Below are 20,278 nucleotides of genomic sequence, written 5' to 3'. Positions count from 1 at the left end.
ATGTGAGTATTTTTCATGGAAGTCAACATCATGAGCTTAAAGAAAGGCATGTGGTTAAACACCTCACCCTCTAATACTTACATGTGACAATAATTTGTCCTGCCAACTGTTCTATGTATTTTTAATAAAGAACTGGCAGCTAACAAAAAAAATTAAGTTCATTCTAGATCATGAATAATTCCCCCCAGTGTTGTGTGTGTTTAAGTTCTGGGGTAAGTTGACAGTGTCCCTTAGAATAAATGACACTTACTGGTCTATCCTCCAGCATATGAATTGGTAAAGATTCCTGAACAGATACACTCTTGTTGCCAACTTCAGTCACTACAGAGAACCAGCCTACCACCCTCAGTCCTAGCTTTGGCCTTTTATCACAATAAAGGCACCATAACACAGTATTAACATCCAAGAACTTTAGTGCTGGTAAAGACCTTCATACAGATCACTCGCAGCCTTTGGATCTGGTAGAAGGGATTTAGTTACTTCTATCAAGCAGGCAGAGTCCCTTTCTTCTGTTGATACTATAATGGAGAAGCGTTAAAGACAGACCTCTTCTGGTAGATAGAGTTATTCTCCTGACAATCCTGTAGCTCATTATAGATGGGCATTACAGAAACTCCATCTTTGTGCTTAGTCCATGTTGCCTCACCTCCATGTCCTCTGTACTCATTAGCAGAGACCATCTTTAAAGATTCCTAATACCATAACAAGCCTTATCAGTCCTCACAAGACAAGCAGTGACCCAATTAGAACCTTGAATTTGTTGAGCCAGCTGCTATCACGGAAAGACAACCCAAACAGGTTGTTACTAGTTCATTAGTGAGCAAGCCTTCCAGCAGCATTAGCCTTCTCCTTTAATAGATGATGATACTGTACATAGTATTATGGCACAGGTTCATTTTACTAATGCTGCAGACTCAGTCTTTAAACAGGATGAGGTGTACAATGGAGACGGACTCACAAGAATAAAGTTAGGTTTGGTTAGAAAACCTGTATATGAATTAGACAATGGCAGAGGATGGAATGGCTTTGCTCTGGATAGCTGCGTAACTCAGGGTTAAAACCACAAGCAAGTTCTGCAGGTCATTCAGAATTAGTGCAAGAAAAGTCTTTGTATCACCGTGAAAAGAAGTAGACACGTACCTAGTTCTGCTGCATTTCAGAGAAGTTCCTTTAGAAAGTGTAACTATTTTTAGGGTCACATTTTAAAGAGATCTCTACTGTAAGCACCTGCGCCAAGTGGACCAATTTTAAGAAGAGTTCAGCACCCACAAGCTCCCATTGTTCCAAATGGCCTTGTTCTCAAGGGGAGCTGACCACAACTTCGGAATGTCTGGGCTTTAACACTGTTTATTGGGCCCATTTTTTAAATAACTCCCCTGTCTATCAAGCTGGATTGCCTGGATAACCACTTCAAGGCCCCTTTAAACAGCTTAAGTGGCAGAGGATTTCATATGGGTCCTGTGTACTTGGGTGAATTTCACCCCTGGGGAGTAGAGTTTGCTCCATCTTTATCAGAACCCTCTCCCGCAGCCAGACTTTCTTTCTTAATTCCCCACTAATGCCCCAGCACCAAGAAAAGATCTGTAGCTATTCAGCATCCAATCTGACATACTTATATTGCCGCCTACTTCATAGAGGAGCAGGTTCATCGACTCGACAGCACCATTACTGCAGGAGACAAAGAAGAAACACAACATTGTAACTGGACTTTGTACAAGGCAGGCCGGAACAATCACATCCAGCTCAGCAGTTCATGTTTCTAAGGCCAGCAGGGGTAAGGGAAGCTACAAGGCATAGGGCAGTAGACTCCCCTCACTCTCTAGGAGTGCAACTCTTGAAAAGATCACCCAAGAATCAAGACTGAAGCAAGGGACATTCTTCTCTGCTACGAGACCCACAAAGGGCTGGCAAAGGACTAGCGTCTCAGACAGAAGATAAAAGGCACAAAAATCAATGTCTATCGGCAGCGTTCACCTTGGACCAACAGCCTATTTGAGCAGCACTCATCTGTGTAAGGAACGCTGCAGCAGCCTTTGGCAGGGAAGGCAGCTGGCCATTGGGATATTAGTGCTAATGCTTTCCAGTCTAACGTGACAGCTTTGATTGCTTTCTCCCCTGCTCTCCTAAGCCTGGACATACCCTGCCTAGGGATGTGGTGCAAGAGATGCATCCGTGTGTGCTTCCTGAAAACACTGCCAGATACAAGCAACTGTCTGGATTAGCACAAAGGGTGATATTTTGGCTGCTAAGTAAAGCTGACACCACCTCTCTTGGTCTACTGCAAACTTCAAAAGGGAAGCCAATAAGGGTTTCCCTCCCCGCTTTCCCCCCAAAGGGCATCCACTCCTCCTCCCCAAGAGGCTCTTGCACATATTGTTACAGTTCACCTGCTCGCTAGCACCCAGGGAGCAGACGACCAACAACTGCTCCACATCCCCAAAAGCCCATACGATGACGCAGTCACAATTTAAAGGGAGATTAGGGTTTCCTCTTCCCCCTCCCAAACACACTTCAAAAGGTTTAAAACAGCAAACCAGAGTCACTGAATGTAGTCACTATATAACCTTTCTCCCCTTGCCAGTCTCCCACCCCTGCAAGAGAAAACATATGGAAACTGGACTACTCTGTCTGCTTATAACGAAGAAAGAGCCTTTTACCGTTTGATGAGGCTGACTTTGTTGACAATACTCCAGCCATTCTGACTGAGGTGTTTCTGAAACTGCCTCAGGACATCGGCAGCTTTGGTTCCATTGTTCAGATGAACCTCCAGTGAATCCTTCAGTAACAGAGACGTCTGTACTTTCACTGTCTTGGAAGGCTAAATATAGAGGTGGGGGGGAAATGGTTTTAAAAGAAAGATACTGACAACTTAGAACAAGAGAGATGCCAGTTTTCTAAATGGAGGTGGGAAATCATGTACAAGTACAAATCCAATGGCCCATCGATGGGATTTATACCAGGTTGAGATGTGAAAATACAGAACTGTCTAAAAGCGGTGAAGACTAAACAGAGAGATCGACTTTTGTTTTAATACTGTAGCCAAGGATGGAATTGTTGGTCTTGGATATAATTTGGAATAGAATTAAGTGTGGGTGCCCTCTGGTGGTCATGAATGGTCTGGGCATTAAAGCTGGTATAGAAACTTTGACGTAGCTAAAACAATCAGTTCCACTGAAATGGAAAAGCTTAGTGAAATTGGGTTGATTTTGCCTGAATTTCATTTTAGAAGAAAAACTGAAAAGGAGGGGGTTCTGAAAGCACTGAAATGCCCCACTGCAGCATTTTCCAAACAAAACATTTTGATTTTTCAAAAAATTCAGTTTTGGTTCCAATGAGAACAAAGCCAAAATTTCAGTCTCAAAATCCTTCATAAAAACTGAACTTCCGTTCTCTGCACAGTCCTTTAAAAGTTTTATAATGGATGTCCCAACGCACACAGTTCTTCCTGCTTAAATTATACCTGTTTGCTCCATATTGGATGGATAGTTGCCAACTCTATAAAGCAGCAGCTTTTCAACAGTGATAACATGCATTGCATAATGCAGGATTTGAGAGTGACTCGTCCCTTTTGTTTAATTGATTTGTGGTTTCTAATTGTTTAATAGTAAAAGCCAAAATTTGCAAGTACACCTCAGTCTGTACATCGCTTCCTAACTTTGGCATATTTTTTTAAAGGAATAAATGGGAGCCTCTCTTTTTTAACTGCTATTTTAAACAGAATTTGGATAGGGTCTGTCAGCACCCTTGGGAAAGAAAGTGGTACGGAAACAAGTGCAGTGAACCACTATTATTATTTGTGATATCTCACTGCCTACGTGCCCTAGTCATGGACCTACTGTTTGCTAATATCCAGCACCACTGCATGCACCTTTACTCATTAACGCTAGTGTCATGCAACCCTACTGATCAAAACAAGTGTTTGGAAGCACAAAAGCAGGGCAGGAGAGACAGACAGGTACCTGAAGGCTGCTGCCCTCATCTCTAAGTTTCTAGGATTTCTAGCTGGCACTTGTAATAAAAGCCAGTGTGTATCAGTAAGATAAGCCAGTATGTCCATTGTGAGCATACAGAGCCAGATCCTCAGTTGTGTCAAGTTTACACTTGGTGCAGCTAAGACGACAAGATTCGACTGCCAACATTTCAGATTTCCCTCCTCACACACAAGCTTGAGAGCACATGACATCTAGGGCACAGCATTTGCACAGTTTAGTAAGGGAAATGGGGGTGTTTTGCTGCAAGCCAGTGAGACGAATTTTCGAGGAGTTTGTTGTAATGTTTGTCTGTTTCTCTTTAATTTTTTGTTTAAAGAGAATTTAACCCCCTGGCATACACTCATCAGGAAATCTTCATTCAATCCCATCCTCAGAGGGTTCAGCTTACTTACTTCTGCCTGGTTCTTCTCCACTTTGTCCTTGTCTGTGTGAATCTTCCGTAGCAAGTTTTTGATCCGTTTGTCATAGAACTGGTACCTCCGGCTGCTGCTCTCATTCAGTTTTCTCACTTGAGCTACCAGGAAAGAGGAGATCTAAGGGAAATAAAAACAAACCAATAAACAGACCCAATGGAGAGGGGTGCGTGGATGGATACATTCAAGAACTAGACAGTCATTCTATAAAGATACTCAGAAAGCACTGGGCTCCAATATATGTTGACAGTTACACTGGCGCATGCGTAAGTTTTCCCTACATTGAAGAGTTGATGGGGTTAAGGAGAACATGGTGAATGTGGAGTGGCACATCCCCACCCACTTTCAACCCTGAGGAAGTGGAATGCCTCCTAGGGCATCTGCAGAAAGTTACTCCTGCAATGTCCACTGCTCTTTAGGGGACTTTTGGTGGGGCTTTGTTTCTTTTTTAAAAAGGGAGGCTTTGTGGCTTTATGCATATCACATCCACAGGCAAGGTCGCCTGCAGAGAAATCAGTGAGACTTTCAAAGATTTCTATTGTAAATAGGAAAAAGCCCCTTAAAAACAACAACATTCTGTAGACATAATATTTTGCCTATGTGCCTTCAAAACAGCAAAGACAACAAGAGAGTTTAGCCAAACAACTTTTGTCTACAGAGTTCTATTTTGTTTAAGATCTCCAGGATTATCTTATTCTTCTGAGTTATAGCCCAGTCTGGTTAATGCACAGGTTGCTATCACCCAGCAGCCAGCCATGTGACTTACAGTCCAAAGCAAGTCTTGGTAATGGATCATCATCCGCACAACATCAGCTGCCCCCTCTGCCAGCTGCTTCTCCTTCCCTTCTGGGATCTTATTCGCCAGTCCTTTATGCATGAAGAGATTCGGAGCGATGACTGTGGAAACATTCCAGAGATTCATTTTGTTCTTTTTCTCCCTAGCAACCACTTTACTGAGAAATTCCAGCAGAGCCTGAAAGAGAGAGAAAGACGTGTTTTCAAGACATCTGTGCACAGTACAATTCAGCAAACCTGATTGGGCAAGTGCTGGGTGGCTTAGCTGGTTAATGTCAATAGCTTCTCATTTCTGGAGACCCAAATGCAAATCACAAGTGTAAGTGGGCTTGGTGGTCAGGTCCTAGCACTAAGGAGGTCATCAATTATTTGTATCAAGCTGTGGTGGCGGCTTTTCGGGCATCAAATCCATAAGTCAGGAAAGACAACAAGATTTGCACAAGGCAGGTAAGGTCTTCTTCCCTGACTCGTGGCAGGCTGCATCCTTTGGAATTCACTCTGAATTTCAGATTCCAAAGACCCCTCAAAATTCAAAGCTTCACTCAAACAAAACAGACAAGCATCTCCTGTTTCTACCCAAAACCATAAGCCATCCAAGCTGCCTCAGAACACTAGATCTTTGACCAATTGAGCCGGAGTTTTAAAGTTACAATAGTTCTGCAGGACTATGCAGATATAGCACTTCGATCATCTGGAGGCAGCACTATCGAGCGACTTGGGAGGTACTTGTGGGAATTAAGGACATGGCTTCTACAGTACTTCTGACACCTGGGTCCCCAAACTGCTAGAGAACAAAAGTAAAATCCAAATGTCCTGCACGGCTACAAAACTGCCCCAGAAACAACATTCTCTTGTTCAAAATTAGCTACAAAGGTGAGAAAGGGATTTTAATGCAGTCTGATCTGTAGGGGATAGAAAGTTAGAACTTCTGCAGCACTTTTTTTCCACATTTTAAACAGATATTATATAAGAATCACAAAGATCAGCTGCATCTCGGTATCCAAGAACTAAGGAGACTTTGGTCAATGGATATTCTAATAGGAAGAGCCAGATTTTCAAACATGGGCATAAGATGTACCCTGACAAGGTATAACTCCTGCTGCTCCTGCATTTGCATGCATAAACTTGGCAATCCCACTGAACTCACACAGGAGTGTGTTTGGCCCCAGGCATCCACACCTAGACAAGTTAATGGAGTTGATGCGAGATCAAAAGAATAAGTCCAGATTGCTTATACCTCTCTCTACATGAGGTATTAAGACATAGGTTCTCTGGAAGGATTCACATTTTCTCACACAACTAACTGATACAGTAGAAGGTGGTTATTACCTTTAGGGTGTTTCTATTGGGCTCTGGCAGAATCAGGATAAGCAGGTTGAGAGCTTGCAATCTCTGCTTCAGATCTGGGATACCTACAGTAGGGAGAATGTACTGTGTCCCATCAAACAGTAAAAGCATACATGCAAAATAATCTGAGTCTAGTTAAACATCTAAATCCACCTGGCTCCCACATGGAATCAGCTCTGAACATGCTGGTGCCCTATTGTGAAACACATACCACTACTATGGGCAAAACGCAGGGGTAAAACTTTCCAAAGCACCCAAGTGATTTAGGGCTTGTCTACAAGGTACTGCATTCTGGACTATGAGGGTGTGAACTGTAGAACGCTCTAACTGCCCTGTATTTAGTTTGCTTCAGTAGGTCTATAAACGGCAGTTAGAGCGTTCTACAGTTCACACCCCCAAAGTCCAAACTACAGCACCATGTAGACTAGCCCTTAAAAGCCTGAATCCTACTGACTCTCGATGAAACTTCAGAGCTTACGTCACTTTTGAAAAATGGCAATTAGTTTCCAAAGACTGAGGGTAAATTTTTCCAATGAACCTCAGTACATTATTTCGATTCTAGGATAGGCACTACAGAAACGTGAGAGTGTTTTACAAACTTAATTGAGCTCACAGCATCCCTGTGAACAGACAGATAATAACTATTTCAGAGATGGGTCAACAGAAGCACTGAGGTTGTGATTTGCTTTAATTAAAATAGCAACTCTGTGGCAAAGCCACTCGCAGCACCCAAGAAACCAGATTCCTGGAATGGGCTCCAACCGCTACTCCATATTTTCTCCAGAGTCAGAGAGACTACAAGTACAGAAATGTAGGGAACGAATGAGTTTTGTTCGACAGCAATAATAAAAATGAATTTAATAATGCATTTATGTTCCACTACAGCAGCTGTAGGACTTAAAAAAAATACACTACACTAGATGGACTGAAAAGTGAACTGGTTCCACATTTGTCTATGTTTATGGTAGCAACAAGTTTTGAGACAAAAGCCATGTTCTATCTGAGAACCAGAAGGGGAAAAAAGGGGGGGAAGGGGGCAGTGTCTGGGCATGGTCTTGTCCAGAGGTGTGCAATCCATGTGTTAAGGCAGGCTAGGGAGGAAGCATCGTGGTTCAATGGAGGGGGGCGGGGGGCAAAGGACTGGGATTCAGGAGAGCTGGTTTCTACTCCTGGTTCTGCCACTGACCTACTGTCTGACCTGGAGCAAGTCACTGCCTCTCTCTGTGCCTCTATTTTCCCTCCCATCCTTTATCGGTCTATCTTAGATGATAATTTTTACCATATGTTTGAACCATGACTAGTATAACAGGGCCCTGATCTGAACTGCGGCCCCTACACCAGTAATAAATAATGCTATTGGGATACTTGAGTGCCATGCAAACGACTTTCGTACACTATTGGAAATAAGAAAGAATCTAGTGTTTCCAGCACACTGGGTGCGGTGTCCGTATTTATTTGACTGATCCTAGTTCACATCTGTCTAGAACACAAAAGTTTACGTGGCACATATCAAATAGGAGATCACAAGACCAACAGAACTTTGAATAAACCAAGGCTGCTAAGGCCAGGCTGCTTGGAAAAGGACTCACTTTGCACAGCAGCGAAAGCCGGCAGATACTCGGCTGTCAACAGAGGGGTGGGCAGCTCTCGAATGAACCTCTTCAGTAAGCCAGACACATCGTTCTGGCGGACCTCATCCCAGCGGAACAGACCGGTATAGAAGTCACTTTCCAGCTTTTCCTCCAGGCTCTGTATGGGAAGGAAATACCCCATCACTCTCACTAACAAACAGAATGGGAATCCAACGGGGGTCCGGGGGGAATCTGGCACAGGGCAACCCCTCAACAAAGAAGACACTGCAGAGTGCTTCACAACGTAGACTTACTAGCAGGCTCCCCAGCAGTGAGTTTTCCCTATTGTGTTGGCAAGGTGAGTGGGGATAATTTTAAATAAGGCTGATACCATACATCAGGCTCATGCAACATGATCACTTGACATGTACTCCCGTACTTTAGAGTATTACCGAAATGACTGTACCTTAATCCTGGTCTGGGACCCAGAAACTCTCAGGATGCCTTCAGTGTCAAGCCCTTTCTTTTCCAAACATGACAGCAACTACAAGGGAAACAGAAAGCTCTCAGGTACAGATCTGAAGGCAGCTGTTCCAGCTTATGGTTCAAGGCCAAGGAGCTATCACATGCAAGTGAATTCTGAAGGTAACTTACTGCTTGGAGAATCAGAGGGACCTTGGCATTGGGGATGAGTTTTTGGTCATTTTCCAACAAAGTGCTGAGTGGAACTCCAAAGAGTCGATTCTCTGCAGTAAGGACAATACATGTTGTAATTCTTTACTACGGTTATACACCAAAGGGGCATTTCTTCTATTGAAACCAAGAACTACACTTTATCAATACCCAAGTTGTTGGAGGAAAGAGAGGAACAGAAGCTACAACAGTAGTTAGCAGAGCAAGGGTATAGGGGAGACCCACAGAAAGCAGCAGTGAGAAACAAGGACCCATGTTCTGATCTCAAGTGACAGCTGTGCAAGTCTGGCATATCTCGATAGTCTTTAGTCTGGATTTACGTTTATTAGACTGAGGGAGTCTGCAATGAAGTCTAGCGTTACCGAGACCCATTGTCCAGCTTTGATCACAAGAACTGAGATAGAACTGACCTTTTGCCTTCTGTTTGGCTGCCTTGTTCCTCTTTAACTCCAAGCCCAGGATGTCGCAGAGAGCAGTCAGCTCAATCAGGGCCAATGTGGGGATCTTCTTCATGTCCTGTGAAGATAAGTCTCCTATCCGGGTCATTCCCAGCCTGCCCTTGGGAATCTTAAACTGCTAGGGAGAAAGAATGGAAGAAAGTTTGTAAGGTTTGAGGCAGATAATTCTGTTGATTTTCTTGTGTGTCTTGAATTCCTTTGTGTCCCTACCACTTCCTTCCATCGCTCTTATGGCTGTAAATCTTCCTCTCACCAGCCACAAACCACTGCCCAGGAATACCACTACTTCTGCTTCACCTCCGGGGAAGTTCTTAACCAGGCATTCACTGCCTCTTGTCTCCACTATTGCAATCACCTTCTCTGTGGTTTCCCCAGAGTCCTAATCTGCAGGTTTCCTAGCAGCTGTAAAGTTTCATGCTGCAGCCTGCTTTGCACCCAGAGCTCTCAATAGTGTAGCAGAATGGATTGAATGCAGTAGCTCAGCTTCTTGCCGCATCAAAATGCATCACCACCAGTTTGGATGGGACTCAAATCAGATTACAGTTTCAGGGTGGATGCATACAAGACGTTGATAATTTAAATAATGCTAAGAGTGTGTTTTAAATAAATAAGGGGATTTGTTATGCTCTGGAAGAGCTCACTTCCTTCAGCATTGCTTTTCCTTGATTGTTGTCTTATTTGCAATCCCAATTTTGTCAGGCAAATTCAGTACACGAGACCATCCCAATTCACTGCAGCATTTAGAAAGGGGCCTGATAGCTTCATTCGGCTTTGACAGAGTCTCTTTTCCTATGCAAGTCAAAATTCCCCAACACGATACCTTGGGTCTGGTTATTATCCTTCCTCTAATGTACAGTGAAAAGAGGAAACACAAGTGTCCCAGACACCAACAATGCAGAACTGTAGTTATGTCAGCCAAGATTTGGTGCAGAGATACCTCCTTTCCTGACTTCTACCACAACACAGTTCCTTTTATTTATCATTGCATTACAAGCACACAAACTCCCACATTCACATGTACACAGTTCTGCTATGCTTACCCAGAAGTCTAACCTATTTAATACCCTGAAAACACAAAATTAACTAAGCTCCCAAGGCTCTCTCTATAAGAGGGGAGCACAACAGGTTCCGAGGGTAGAAGTGCCTTAAAGCCCTTACAGTCAGGGCGCTCTCATCCTTTATCTTCCTAGGCTCCCGTAGAAATGATCCCTTGAGCAAAATGGCTGCTTGCTCCGAGTAGGCAATGTCAGTACAGAATATCTCCTCTTTTCCAGGGCTTCTGAGCATGCAAGAAAAATCCTGGAGTCCCCTTGAATCTGCTATGGATAGAAGAATCTTAGTTGAGGAAGTTTGGAAAGCAAAGAGGACACATGGGCAAACTAACCTAGGAATGTGTATTAAAGTGCAAGACTTGTGGAGCCACCATAAACAAGTAACATCCCTGGGTATTTGAGCTGGGCAAGGTTTGTTAGCACACAGTATTATGTCCATGTTCAACAAGGTAGACTGGCTTAAAGTCATGGTATTATAGCTACAATCTACCAGGTCAGTGACATGCAAAATGTCTAAGATGTCCTTGAAATGAATGAATGTCTAGATGGACAACTTCTTAAATAAGACACACAATTGATTTTGGTATGATAGCATGTGTTAATCTCTAAAACTACTTATTTTCATAATCTATAGCAACTACCCAAGTCCGTAACGATATGATACTACTCCATAAACTCTATCCTCTAAAAAACCTAACACCACACAACACTATTTGAGCATTGGGGCAGGTCAGGCAAACCCAGGACAGATTAAATGTTTGGGTTAAAAATCTAGGCCAACGCTCTGCCGTTACCAGATGGCATTGGACCTAGATATTGTAGCACACAGGATGTGTGTTACATAAAGATAATATACTCTTCTCAGAAACTTTAATACTGGAGGCAAAGCCGTTTAAGAACTTAGATTAGAAACATGTCCCTCCTGGATTTTTAGCCCTACCTAGGAATTTCCTTGCTGTTGGAGATGATAAACAAAAGGTCAACACATGTATGTAGTTGCACATTATCTGAATATTGTACAGCTAAACAAGCGCTGTACTTCGACTTTTTTTTAGACCAAGGATCTATTAGGAAAACCCGAAACTTGAACAGTTCTAAGCCTTGGCCTTTGCATATGTGAAAAGAGAGAGAAATTAAATAGTGTGAATTATCTCTCACGTGTATGTTTTAATCCCTTATAAAGAGAAGAGATTTGGATGGAAGTGGTGCAGGTACAGCTCTTAGTTTTTCACTGCTGCTAACAAAGAGGGCTGAGGGATATTTGCTTGTGTTTTTATATTGTGAAAAGGAGCTGATCATAGATGCTCTGTTCCCAAAACATGCTCCCTTCCTAAACCGCAATGACACACTGTAGGTTTACAATACAGTAAAATTGCCTTACGTTTCTGAGTGCAGTTTGAAGTCTCCACACTGTGCTGAGACCGATCCTTGTCAGACTCCTCCATCTCCACTACCTTCTCCTAGAAAAAAGGATGGAACATAATATGCCACATGCAGAGCAGATCAGCGGCCAACATGGGGCATCCTTGTTTTGGCAAAAAGTATCATGTCAAACTATCTTGCTCTCTAGCATTGAAGAGCTATAACAATGCCATTTAGTTGAGTTGAAATCGGCAAGGTCTGCCATGGATGCGACAATCACTTAAAGAACTGCTATGAAATAAAATACTTCACAAACCCCAGTGTACATGTCTTCGTTTTATAGTATCTATAGCTTACTTTCTTCTGCAGCAGAAGCCTGCAATTAGCACTCCTCTCCCTGCCCCTCCCTCCATAACCCGTACACTCACATCATTGTTAAATCACCAATTCTTACTCTTTCACAGCTTCAGGTGTCAGTGGACATATGCAGAAAAGTCTCAATGGCCCCATTTTATACAGTAGTTTAAGTGTTCTAACTGGCTGTCAAAATGCACCAATCAGCAGTCAGTTTTCATTCAAACAGTTCCTCTGACATCCACCCACAGCATGATCCATCCATGGAATGGTGGCCTTTGAGGAGAAGTCACTTTCTTCAATTATATGCCATTTAGCCACATGGATGAAAATGCATTAAACAGACTAAGCAACACAATGTTTCCCTTTTGTCTGCTTTACAACAACACATCTCTTTGCCACAAGTCATATAGGTCCCTAAAGTGACGTGTGTCTAAAAGATCAGTGTGATCCAGACATCGCCGAAGGACATGTTGACAAAAATCCCATGGTCAACAGAGTTGGCTGTGAAACAGGAAAAGGAATATTTTCATTCAAGTTTTTTGCCTCAAAAACTTTAATTAAGACTTTCTAACTAGCTCCAATTGCAACCTTACTGTCCAGTTAACCCAGCAATAAAGAATAAGGAACCTATGCTGAGCCATTGCAAATAAGTAAAATCATCCAGGTGCAGAGAAAGTTTTTACTTCTTTTCTTGAACAAAACACGCGACTGATTAACCTTGTGTATAGCTGGCCCAGTGACTTAGGGGGCTGGAGCACATGACTTATGAGGAGAGGCTGAGGGAACTGGGATTGTTTAGTCTGCAGAAGAGAAAAATGAGGGGGGATTTGATAGCTGCTTTCAACTACCTGAAAGGGGGTTCCAAAGAGGATGGATCTAGACTGTTCTCAGTGGTAGAAGATGACAGAACAAGGAGTCATGGTCTCAAGTTGCAGAGGGGGAGGTTTAGGCTGGATATTAGGAAAAACTTTTTCACTAGTAGGGTGGTGAAGAACTGGAATGGGTTACCTAGGGAGGTGGTGGAATCTCCTTCCTTAGAGGTTTTTAAGGTCAGGCTTGACAAAGCCCTGGCTGGGATGATTTAGTTGGGTTTGGTCCTGCTTTGAGCAGGGGGTTGGACTAGATGACCTCCTGAGGTCCCTTCCAACCCTGAGATTCTATGATTCTATGACTTAGCAACTATAGTCCTGCACCTAACAAGCACACAGCTTGACGTCAGAACACCATGGTCCTTTCCAGCCTGGCATGCCTGTTCTGTGAACAACAATGTGGGTGCATCCACGTGTGTGAAAAGCTATGCTAGAAATGCAAGTCATTTTGAGGACTGCAAAACTGCAGGATAACTCTCACCGTTGACATATTTATTGGGCATAATACTTTCCTTAGCTCAAATGTGGCACCTAGAATTCACAGTAAGAACAGCATCAGAAACAGGAGGAAATGTGCACCTGAAGGGGAACAGGAACATGGGCGAGGGTCTGATCATAGGACTAGGTTTTCAATTGTTACTCTCTGCCTCTTACACTGACTTTTTTCTGAGCTAGAAAGTTTTGTGATCAAGGCAGTGGACTAAGACTCAGAGGATCTGGGTTCAAAACTCAGGATGCAGTAAACTTCCTATGTACCTGTAGAAAAAAAATCAGATTACCTCTGTGTGCCTCAGTTTTCTCATCTGTAAAGTGGGAATAACATTCAACCACCACACAAAGGGATATTGTGATTGCTCATGTTTGTGGAAGTACCAGGAAGGTAAGACATGCTAAGTATATTTGTTTGTACAGGGCTCCCATAATCTTCAGCAGAAAACCCATACTTGCATTGGAGGGCAGAAGTTGGCTCAGCATTCAAGGTGTTCTGTGAAAAAAAAAACTCGCTTGCTCCAAAGCCTACTGAAATAAATGGGACTCTGGATCAGGGTCTGTAAAAGGGTACCAATCAACACATTATACAAGTTGTTTATGATCCCAGAGCATTAAAATAGGAAGAATTAAACATTACAAATAAATACATTGATTGCTCTTTAATGACCAGAATTAAGAATCTGATATTTCCCTTGCAATGGAGGAGGGTATCGCAAAACTCAGAGAGAACAGATTAACTGCCCTTTTTATTTTAAATGCTTATGATTTCATCTTCTCTTCCAATAAAGGGAAAGACAACCCAGGAATATGGAATTCAGGTCTTGGCAAGTCAGTAAAAGAGGAACAAGTTTTCCAACAGCTAGCTTTAAAATAAATGTATTTGCAGTTCTTAACTTTGCTCACCCTGTCCAGTACATTCTGCTAATGATTGGGGATCGTAAACACATGACTGCAAAGCTTTGAAGTCCAACAATATTGAGAGAGAAAACATGAATAATTCCAATGGCTCTAACCAGGGCCTGTAGAATGGTGTCTAGAAATCTGGCTTACAACTAGAAATGAGATGGAACATTCTGTTTTCTTATCAAGTTAAAAGCTATTTAAATAAGCAGGTTTGGTATCTTTGAATGTGCACACAGTATACCAAGTATTTTAAAGCATGAAGCTGGATCTCAGTTGCATGGATTGTCAAATGTAAATATTAGCAATATATCAAATGCACGCAGGAGACTGATCTTTATAAGCTCGGCAAATGCTTTAGGAGCAATGGAAAATGGAATAATTTCAGAAGAGCCAATGGGATCACATTACATTTGTTGCTGGTAAGTCAAAACTAAAACATTCAGCATTAAATTTTCAGACAAGCAACTAGATTGAACCCCAGGGCACAAACAGTTACAGTAGCGCCACATAGGGTAACCAGGCATCGTGATACAAGGGGCTTTATCTTATATATGCTCCTTTACCCTCCCACCTCCCTCCCCCCCCAAAAAAAGAGTGTCCCAATTTTTCTGCACTTGCTATCTGGTCACCCTAGTTGCACATGCAAAATTACTACATGTGTGCTGTTACCCACTTGTGCATGAACAAGAACAGTCTGCATTTATACAGGATTATTCATAACCTTATCTCCGTGCAATTAAGCATGCTAGAATTATCTCTACCTAAGAACAGTGAGAAAGCTACAAGTAACATCTGCCACTGGTTTCTGGCCTTATATTATGGAGACACTAGTTTATTTTTCCACCATGTATTTAAACAATCATTTATACTATTAGTGTGTTCAAGTGAAACCTATCAGAAAGGTCATCTGGAGAAGTATGAAGGAACAGCTCATTCCTGCAAAAGGTCTTTGTTATAAGGATGACACCAGGCTAGGCTCAGCTTGTATAAATGAGGATTCCAAATTTTTAAAAGGCACCAAGCGGAAAGGAAGGAATTGAGCAACTTCTATTGGGTAAGCTCCCTGGGTGAATTCACTAGCAAGTCCACTTTCCAGGGCTCATAATGAGGTAGGTTTAAGGACTGTGCTATCCTGCCTAATGCTTTTTTAATAAGATTGATACTATCAAGTCTCTGAAGGCAAATTAATTAGAAGAGGAGCAATTAATCCAAATGTTCCACTTTAATGGGAATAAGTTCAGGAACATGTTAAACGGGGCCTGCATTATGATCCATTCTCTCACTCCTGACTAGGCACTGGTCCCAAACTCCATAGCAAATTGTGAATTAATTCCTCTTTTTCCTACCCTTTGTGTCCATGTGGTCAGCTTAGACTCTCAGCTCTCTGAGGACTGTGTACATGCATACATTGGGGCCATGATCTCAGCTGCGGCCTCTAAGTGCTTTTGGAATACAAATAAAATACTAATGTTTTTGTGTGTTATACATGGAACATGTTAACTGTGTTGGCCAGATCTGAATTCATGACAACAAGTTGTCACTGGTGCTGCAAGCTGTGGAAAGCGGCTCTCTTTCTCCAGTACATAAGTGACAAGTATCAAACATCACAAAGATCCCCACCACAAAGGACATTAACCAAGATGCTTGTTGGCAGTCTGCAGGAAGGCTATGGACACTGAAACAGCCCCTCACCGCGAGAAGTGTTAAGGCATATTGGCAGAAGAGTAGCTGGAAAACTTGTATTGCTGCTGCCCATACCATTCCTATTCTGTGACTACAGAGAGGTCTTCAGACTTACAGAGCTGCCATTCTGCTACCTTTCGCTAGCGATCCACTGACTAGAGTGAAGTCTCTAAATCCTCAGGTTCTAGAACACTGTTTTACTGTATCCCTGAGGCATTAAACTCTGCAAGATACACTTCCGCTTAGGCTCAAAGGTGAAATGTTGCTAGTTCACAGTCATATAACCCCACAGAGCCAGAAAGCGAAAGCGGCTGCTAGGACGCATGGAAATATTCTGGAAGTCAGTAAAGCAACATACCTCAGAGCCGACCACACCAAAAATGTCTCTGACATCACGCACGGGTGGTTTGTTCTTCTTCCGCCGTGACCGCGAGTAAGTATCCAGCCTTCGCTGCACGGCTGCAGCCTGCGTCTTGGTCAAGGTGGAGAGCAGCACTATGTTGTCATTTTCTGAGGTGTCCTCCCCAATTAGGTCAGAGAGGCCTGCATCCTGTAGCCACTCAGCTTCGGCTTCTCCCTCTGAGAGGCAAGGGATGAGGAGAAAAGCAGTGTCTGTGAGAAAGCAGGGTAACACTGCAAACTAACAGATACAGTAGGGACAAAGCAGGGCTAGAAAGACAGTCAGATATGCCAAAAATCCCAACAGCTCACTTCATTTGGGTCCCTCAAGGATTGTTTCTCTTGAACTACCAATTTATGAAAGCTAAAGGGCTTTGAGCCACAACCCTGGGTTGGGGATGGATCCAAGCCACATCACCTCAGTGGGCACCAGGAGAGACTGGGCTTATCAATTAGGAGTGGGGGGCGGGGAGGGACATGCCCATTGCAAAAGCTGCACCAAACTCCTCTCTGCAGCTGGACAGCTCCACTGAGCCCTGGGGAGAGAAGGTAGGCCCTGCTACCACCAAGTCCTCTTTGGGGCAGCTAATGCCACATCGTTCCCTATTCAGGCCTAATCTTTACACTCTGACAGTGCACGGGCTGTGATTATGGCTGAACACTGGGGATGAGGGTGGAGGAGGAAAACTTGTGCTCTCCCATTACACAGCTGCCAGCCACAGTCCGGCCTCAAAGGAGCTTCCTGGGCAAAATTCTGCCCTAGCATAAGACAGCACACAACTCAGTGACTGCAGCGGGGTCAGCACCAGTTCACTCCAGGAGTAAATCTGATCCACCGACAGCTTTCTAGAACAATCAAGAGAAAAGCTCTGTTAAAACACACCACCACCTGATATTCCCTTAGATGGCTTTTATGCTCTTACTATTTAGATTGTTCCTTTAACAGCTAGATACATAGTTAGATTTACCTCAGAATATATCCAGACTGCCTGGATTCAATTTTATCATCTTTTATTTAACTTCTTATGCGCAGTTAACTTGGTGCAGTAACATTATACTTTTACCACCACAGTTTATTTGCCTTTACATTTTAAGTGGGCCCAGACATCTTTGCAGTATTTCTACATGCAGGTAGAAGTTATGTATTTAATTTACAACTATATTCTTTTTTTTTTTAAAAATACTACTACAGTCAAAGCATGTTATGGGTCCAAAGTGAAGCTCTCAGAAGTCAGGATCCATAAAGTTATCTGCAAAAACTTAACTCTTTCCCCTTCTGCAAATGAATCAAGTCTGAGGACTCGGCATATTTTTCCTGCATAATTCATTCTGTGTGCAGGTCAGACAGCGCTATGTGAACGAGGCAGCTGTTTGAACTCTGAGGACAAGCATAGTCATGTGTAGCTTCAGCCTTAATACATTGTATGCCATACAACCTCCTCTCTTCCTCAGCTCTGTCTCTGCATACTGCATTTATTCACTACAGGGAGGTTCACAGACATTCTGTACTTATCCATTTACAGACATGGCCGAAAAATCACTATTGAACTGACTGAAGACCGAATATTTGTTCATGCTCTTCCTCTGACAGAAACTGATATTTCCTCTCCCGGGACAGCTGCTCAAGCAAACAATGACTGTCAAATCTATTATACCATATGTCTGTTAAATGTTTTTATAGGAAGTACCCCAGCCTTGTGAAGTTAAATTCACCTAACAACTGGATAAAGCTAACATCTCATCACATAGCCTTAAAAAGTAGTATATTGAAGTAAAAGAATCCATATAATGAAGAAAGAGGAGACAGCTCATTATGGAGTCACAGTTGCAAGATATTTTCCACGCTAAACCTTATTTCTTAACTTGGTGAAAATAGAACAAACAAATATCACTTGCTTTGTAGTCTAGATTTGCTATTCTGAGGTTCAACTTAGTCAGCAAGATTCCCTCCCGCCGGTGAAAAATATCAATGAAATGAATTGGGGGTGGGAAGTTCCCATTTTGTCAGATGGGCATTTTTGCTGGAAAAAGCGAACCAAAAAAAAAAAAATTTCAGCCTGCTTTATATTAAACCCCCAATCCTATAAACACCTGTGCACGTGATTCATGCCACTGAATTCAATGGGAACTCAGGTGTTTGAGGTTACTCATGTATTTGCAGGATTGGAGCCTTAATCTAATTAAAGAGCCTTGCACTAGACACCTTATTCTGACAAAAATTCTGACCTCTGAAGTCAGTGGGAGCAAGGCATGCACAACAGGGCCTCCCTTTTATTAACTTTTGGTGATGAGGAGAAATGTCAGTGTAATTTTTGCAACTCTGAAAGTTTCCAATTCTAATCATAACAGGAAACGAAAAACTGACACACAGCTAATTAGGTATCTGATTTATGGTCTTCTATTAAACCGATTGGCCTATCTGATGCATCCAAAGTATCTTGGATATAATTCATCTAAATAATTTCCATTTAATAACCTTGGGCTAAATTACATTTACTGCTGGCATACAAGGAAGCAAGTATGACTGGTTATTTCTCTGGGAAACTCCAGTGGGAGGAACTGTCCAGTACACAGGTTAATGAAAATCTGGCTTCGGTGATTTAATCTGGAGAATAATTTCAAGGCTGACCCAAGCTACGTAGGTGCTAGACAAAACATTCCCAGGGAGAGAAGGGGAATATGTAACTGAGGAAAACACATGGATCTGGAAATTTAAAGAGAACACTGACCATCGTGAACACACCTTTTGAGATGTAATTTAGCCAAAAATAGTAGTCAAAAAGGAACATTACCCAGAATTACCTAAAGAGATTTAGCCCATCCTGCATTGGACTAATATATGTTGTAATCCCAAAAGCTAAGGGAAAATTTCTGACACGTGGGTTTCAAAAAGTTTTAGAGAAGCTGTAAGAGGAGAGGGTTTTCCCTTGCACAGACACTTTTCTTAGGCATATGGCAAAGTCACTCAGCTTCAAGCTGGGCAGAAGACAAAGAACTTCTGAGATTCAGTAATCTCACAATCTTTGTAACATCAGTTTAGTGCCAGCCCAGCACTGCTTTCTACATCGCACAAGTTCTTGACCTCTTATTTTATCATATTCTCTCTGGAAAAAAAAACTGCTACTAAAAATACCCATTTAAATCTACATGCTTGTGACTGGACAGCTAGCAGTTGCTAGCATTGAAGATCGTGAACTATGAGGACTGGGGAGGCAGCACAATGAACAGGTTGTGATTTAAATACAATTTCAGAAGCATGGAGAAAGCTGCCATCTTCCTCCCCACACAGCCACAGAAGGACTTGAGGGGCTTTGGGAGTACCCGGAGAGCCAAATAACCAGAAGGGTCCTGGCCATCTTACATACATGATGAAATACAAGTGCCCTGCTGACAGTCTGTGGGGGCGTTCTAGGATTAATTTTTCCACAAGAGATAAACCACTTCTTCTCAGGAAAAAAAAAAATCAGGATATTTTTCCATGTGTGTCAGCATTTTGGGGAGCTCCTCATTTGTGCATAGCCCTCAGTTTGTTTCTGTTATGGTTATTTATTGTTTGCTAAGCTCCAACAACATGCCCTGCAGTGTATGCTGCCTTAGCAGTGCTTTAAACTGCAGTCTGGAATCCAAACTCTTCCTTTGCACTTCATGATCTGCAAAAAACATGCAGTGCTCTCTTTTGCTACACAAAGCTTTGAAGAGCTCATGCTACAATGCCATCTAGTGGGCTGCACTGACTGCAAGGAGAAACTAGTTCCAAAAAGAGAATGAAAGTAAGAGGTCATTGGGAAATTCATAGATTTCAAACCCAGAAGGGACTATTAGATCTACTCCAGGGGTGGGCAAACTATGGCCCGCGTCCAACCTATCAGACCTTTTAATCTGACCCTCGAAC

General features: G+C 42.6%; 1 protein-coding gene across 8 annotated transcripts in view; it reads right to left on the bottom strand.

The window, feature by feature from the left end:
• Positions 1-20,278, bottom strand: part of ARHGAP40 (Rho GTPase activating protein 40) — a 76,067-nt gene that overhangs the window by 4,990 nt on the left and 50,799 nt on the right. For 6 of the 8 annotated variants that reach the window (XM_044986193.1, XM_044986194.1, XM_044986191.1 and 3 more), the window contains exons 3-14: positions 16,346-16,566; positions 11,703-11,781; positions 10,428-10,588; positions 9,222-9,387; positions 8,773-8,864; positions 8,585-8,662; positions 8,137-8,296; positions 6,530-6,612; positions 5,172-5,378; positions 4,385-4,525; positions 2,658-2,818; positions 1,613-1,668 (exon numbers count right to left, since the gene is read on the bottom strand). In XM_044986193.1, the coding sequence (XP_044842128.1) occupies positions 1,613-1,668; positions 2,658-2,818; positions 4,385-4,525; positions 5,172-5,378; positions 6,530-6,612; positions 8,137-8,296; positions 8,585-8,662; positions 8,773-8,864; positions 9,222-9,387; positions 10,428-10,588; positions 11,703-11,781; positions 16,346-16,566 (1,605 nt within the window). The remainder of the gene's footprint in view (positions 1-1,612; positions 1,669-2,657; positions 2,819-4,384; positions 4,526-5,171; positions 5,379-6,529; positions 6,613-8,136; positions 8,297-8,584; positions 8,663-8,772; positions 8,865-9,221; positions 9,388-10,427; positions 10,589-11,702; positions 11,782-16,345; positions 16,567-20,278) is intronic. The other 2 variants (XM_044986189.1, XM_044986188.1) reach the window with 2 other exon arrangements.

The sequence above is a fragment of the Mauremys mutica genome, chromosome 13 (genome assembly GCF_020497125.1).
Source record: "Mauremys mutica isolate MM-2020 ecotype Southern chromosome 13, ASM2049712v1, whole genome shotgun sequence".
NCBI classification, from domain to species: domain Eukaryota; kingdom Metazoa; phylum Chordata; order Testudines; family Geoemydidae; genus Mauremys; species Mauremys mutica.
This window is presented reverse-complemented; position numbering and strand designations above follow the sequence as displayed.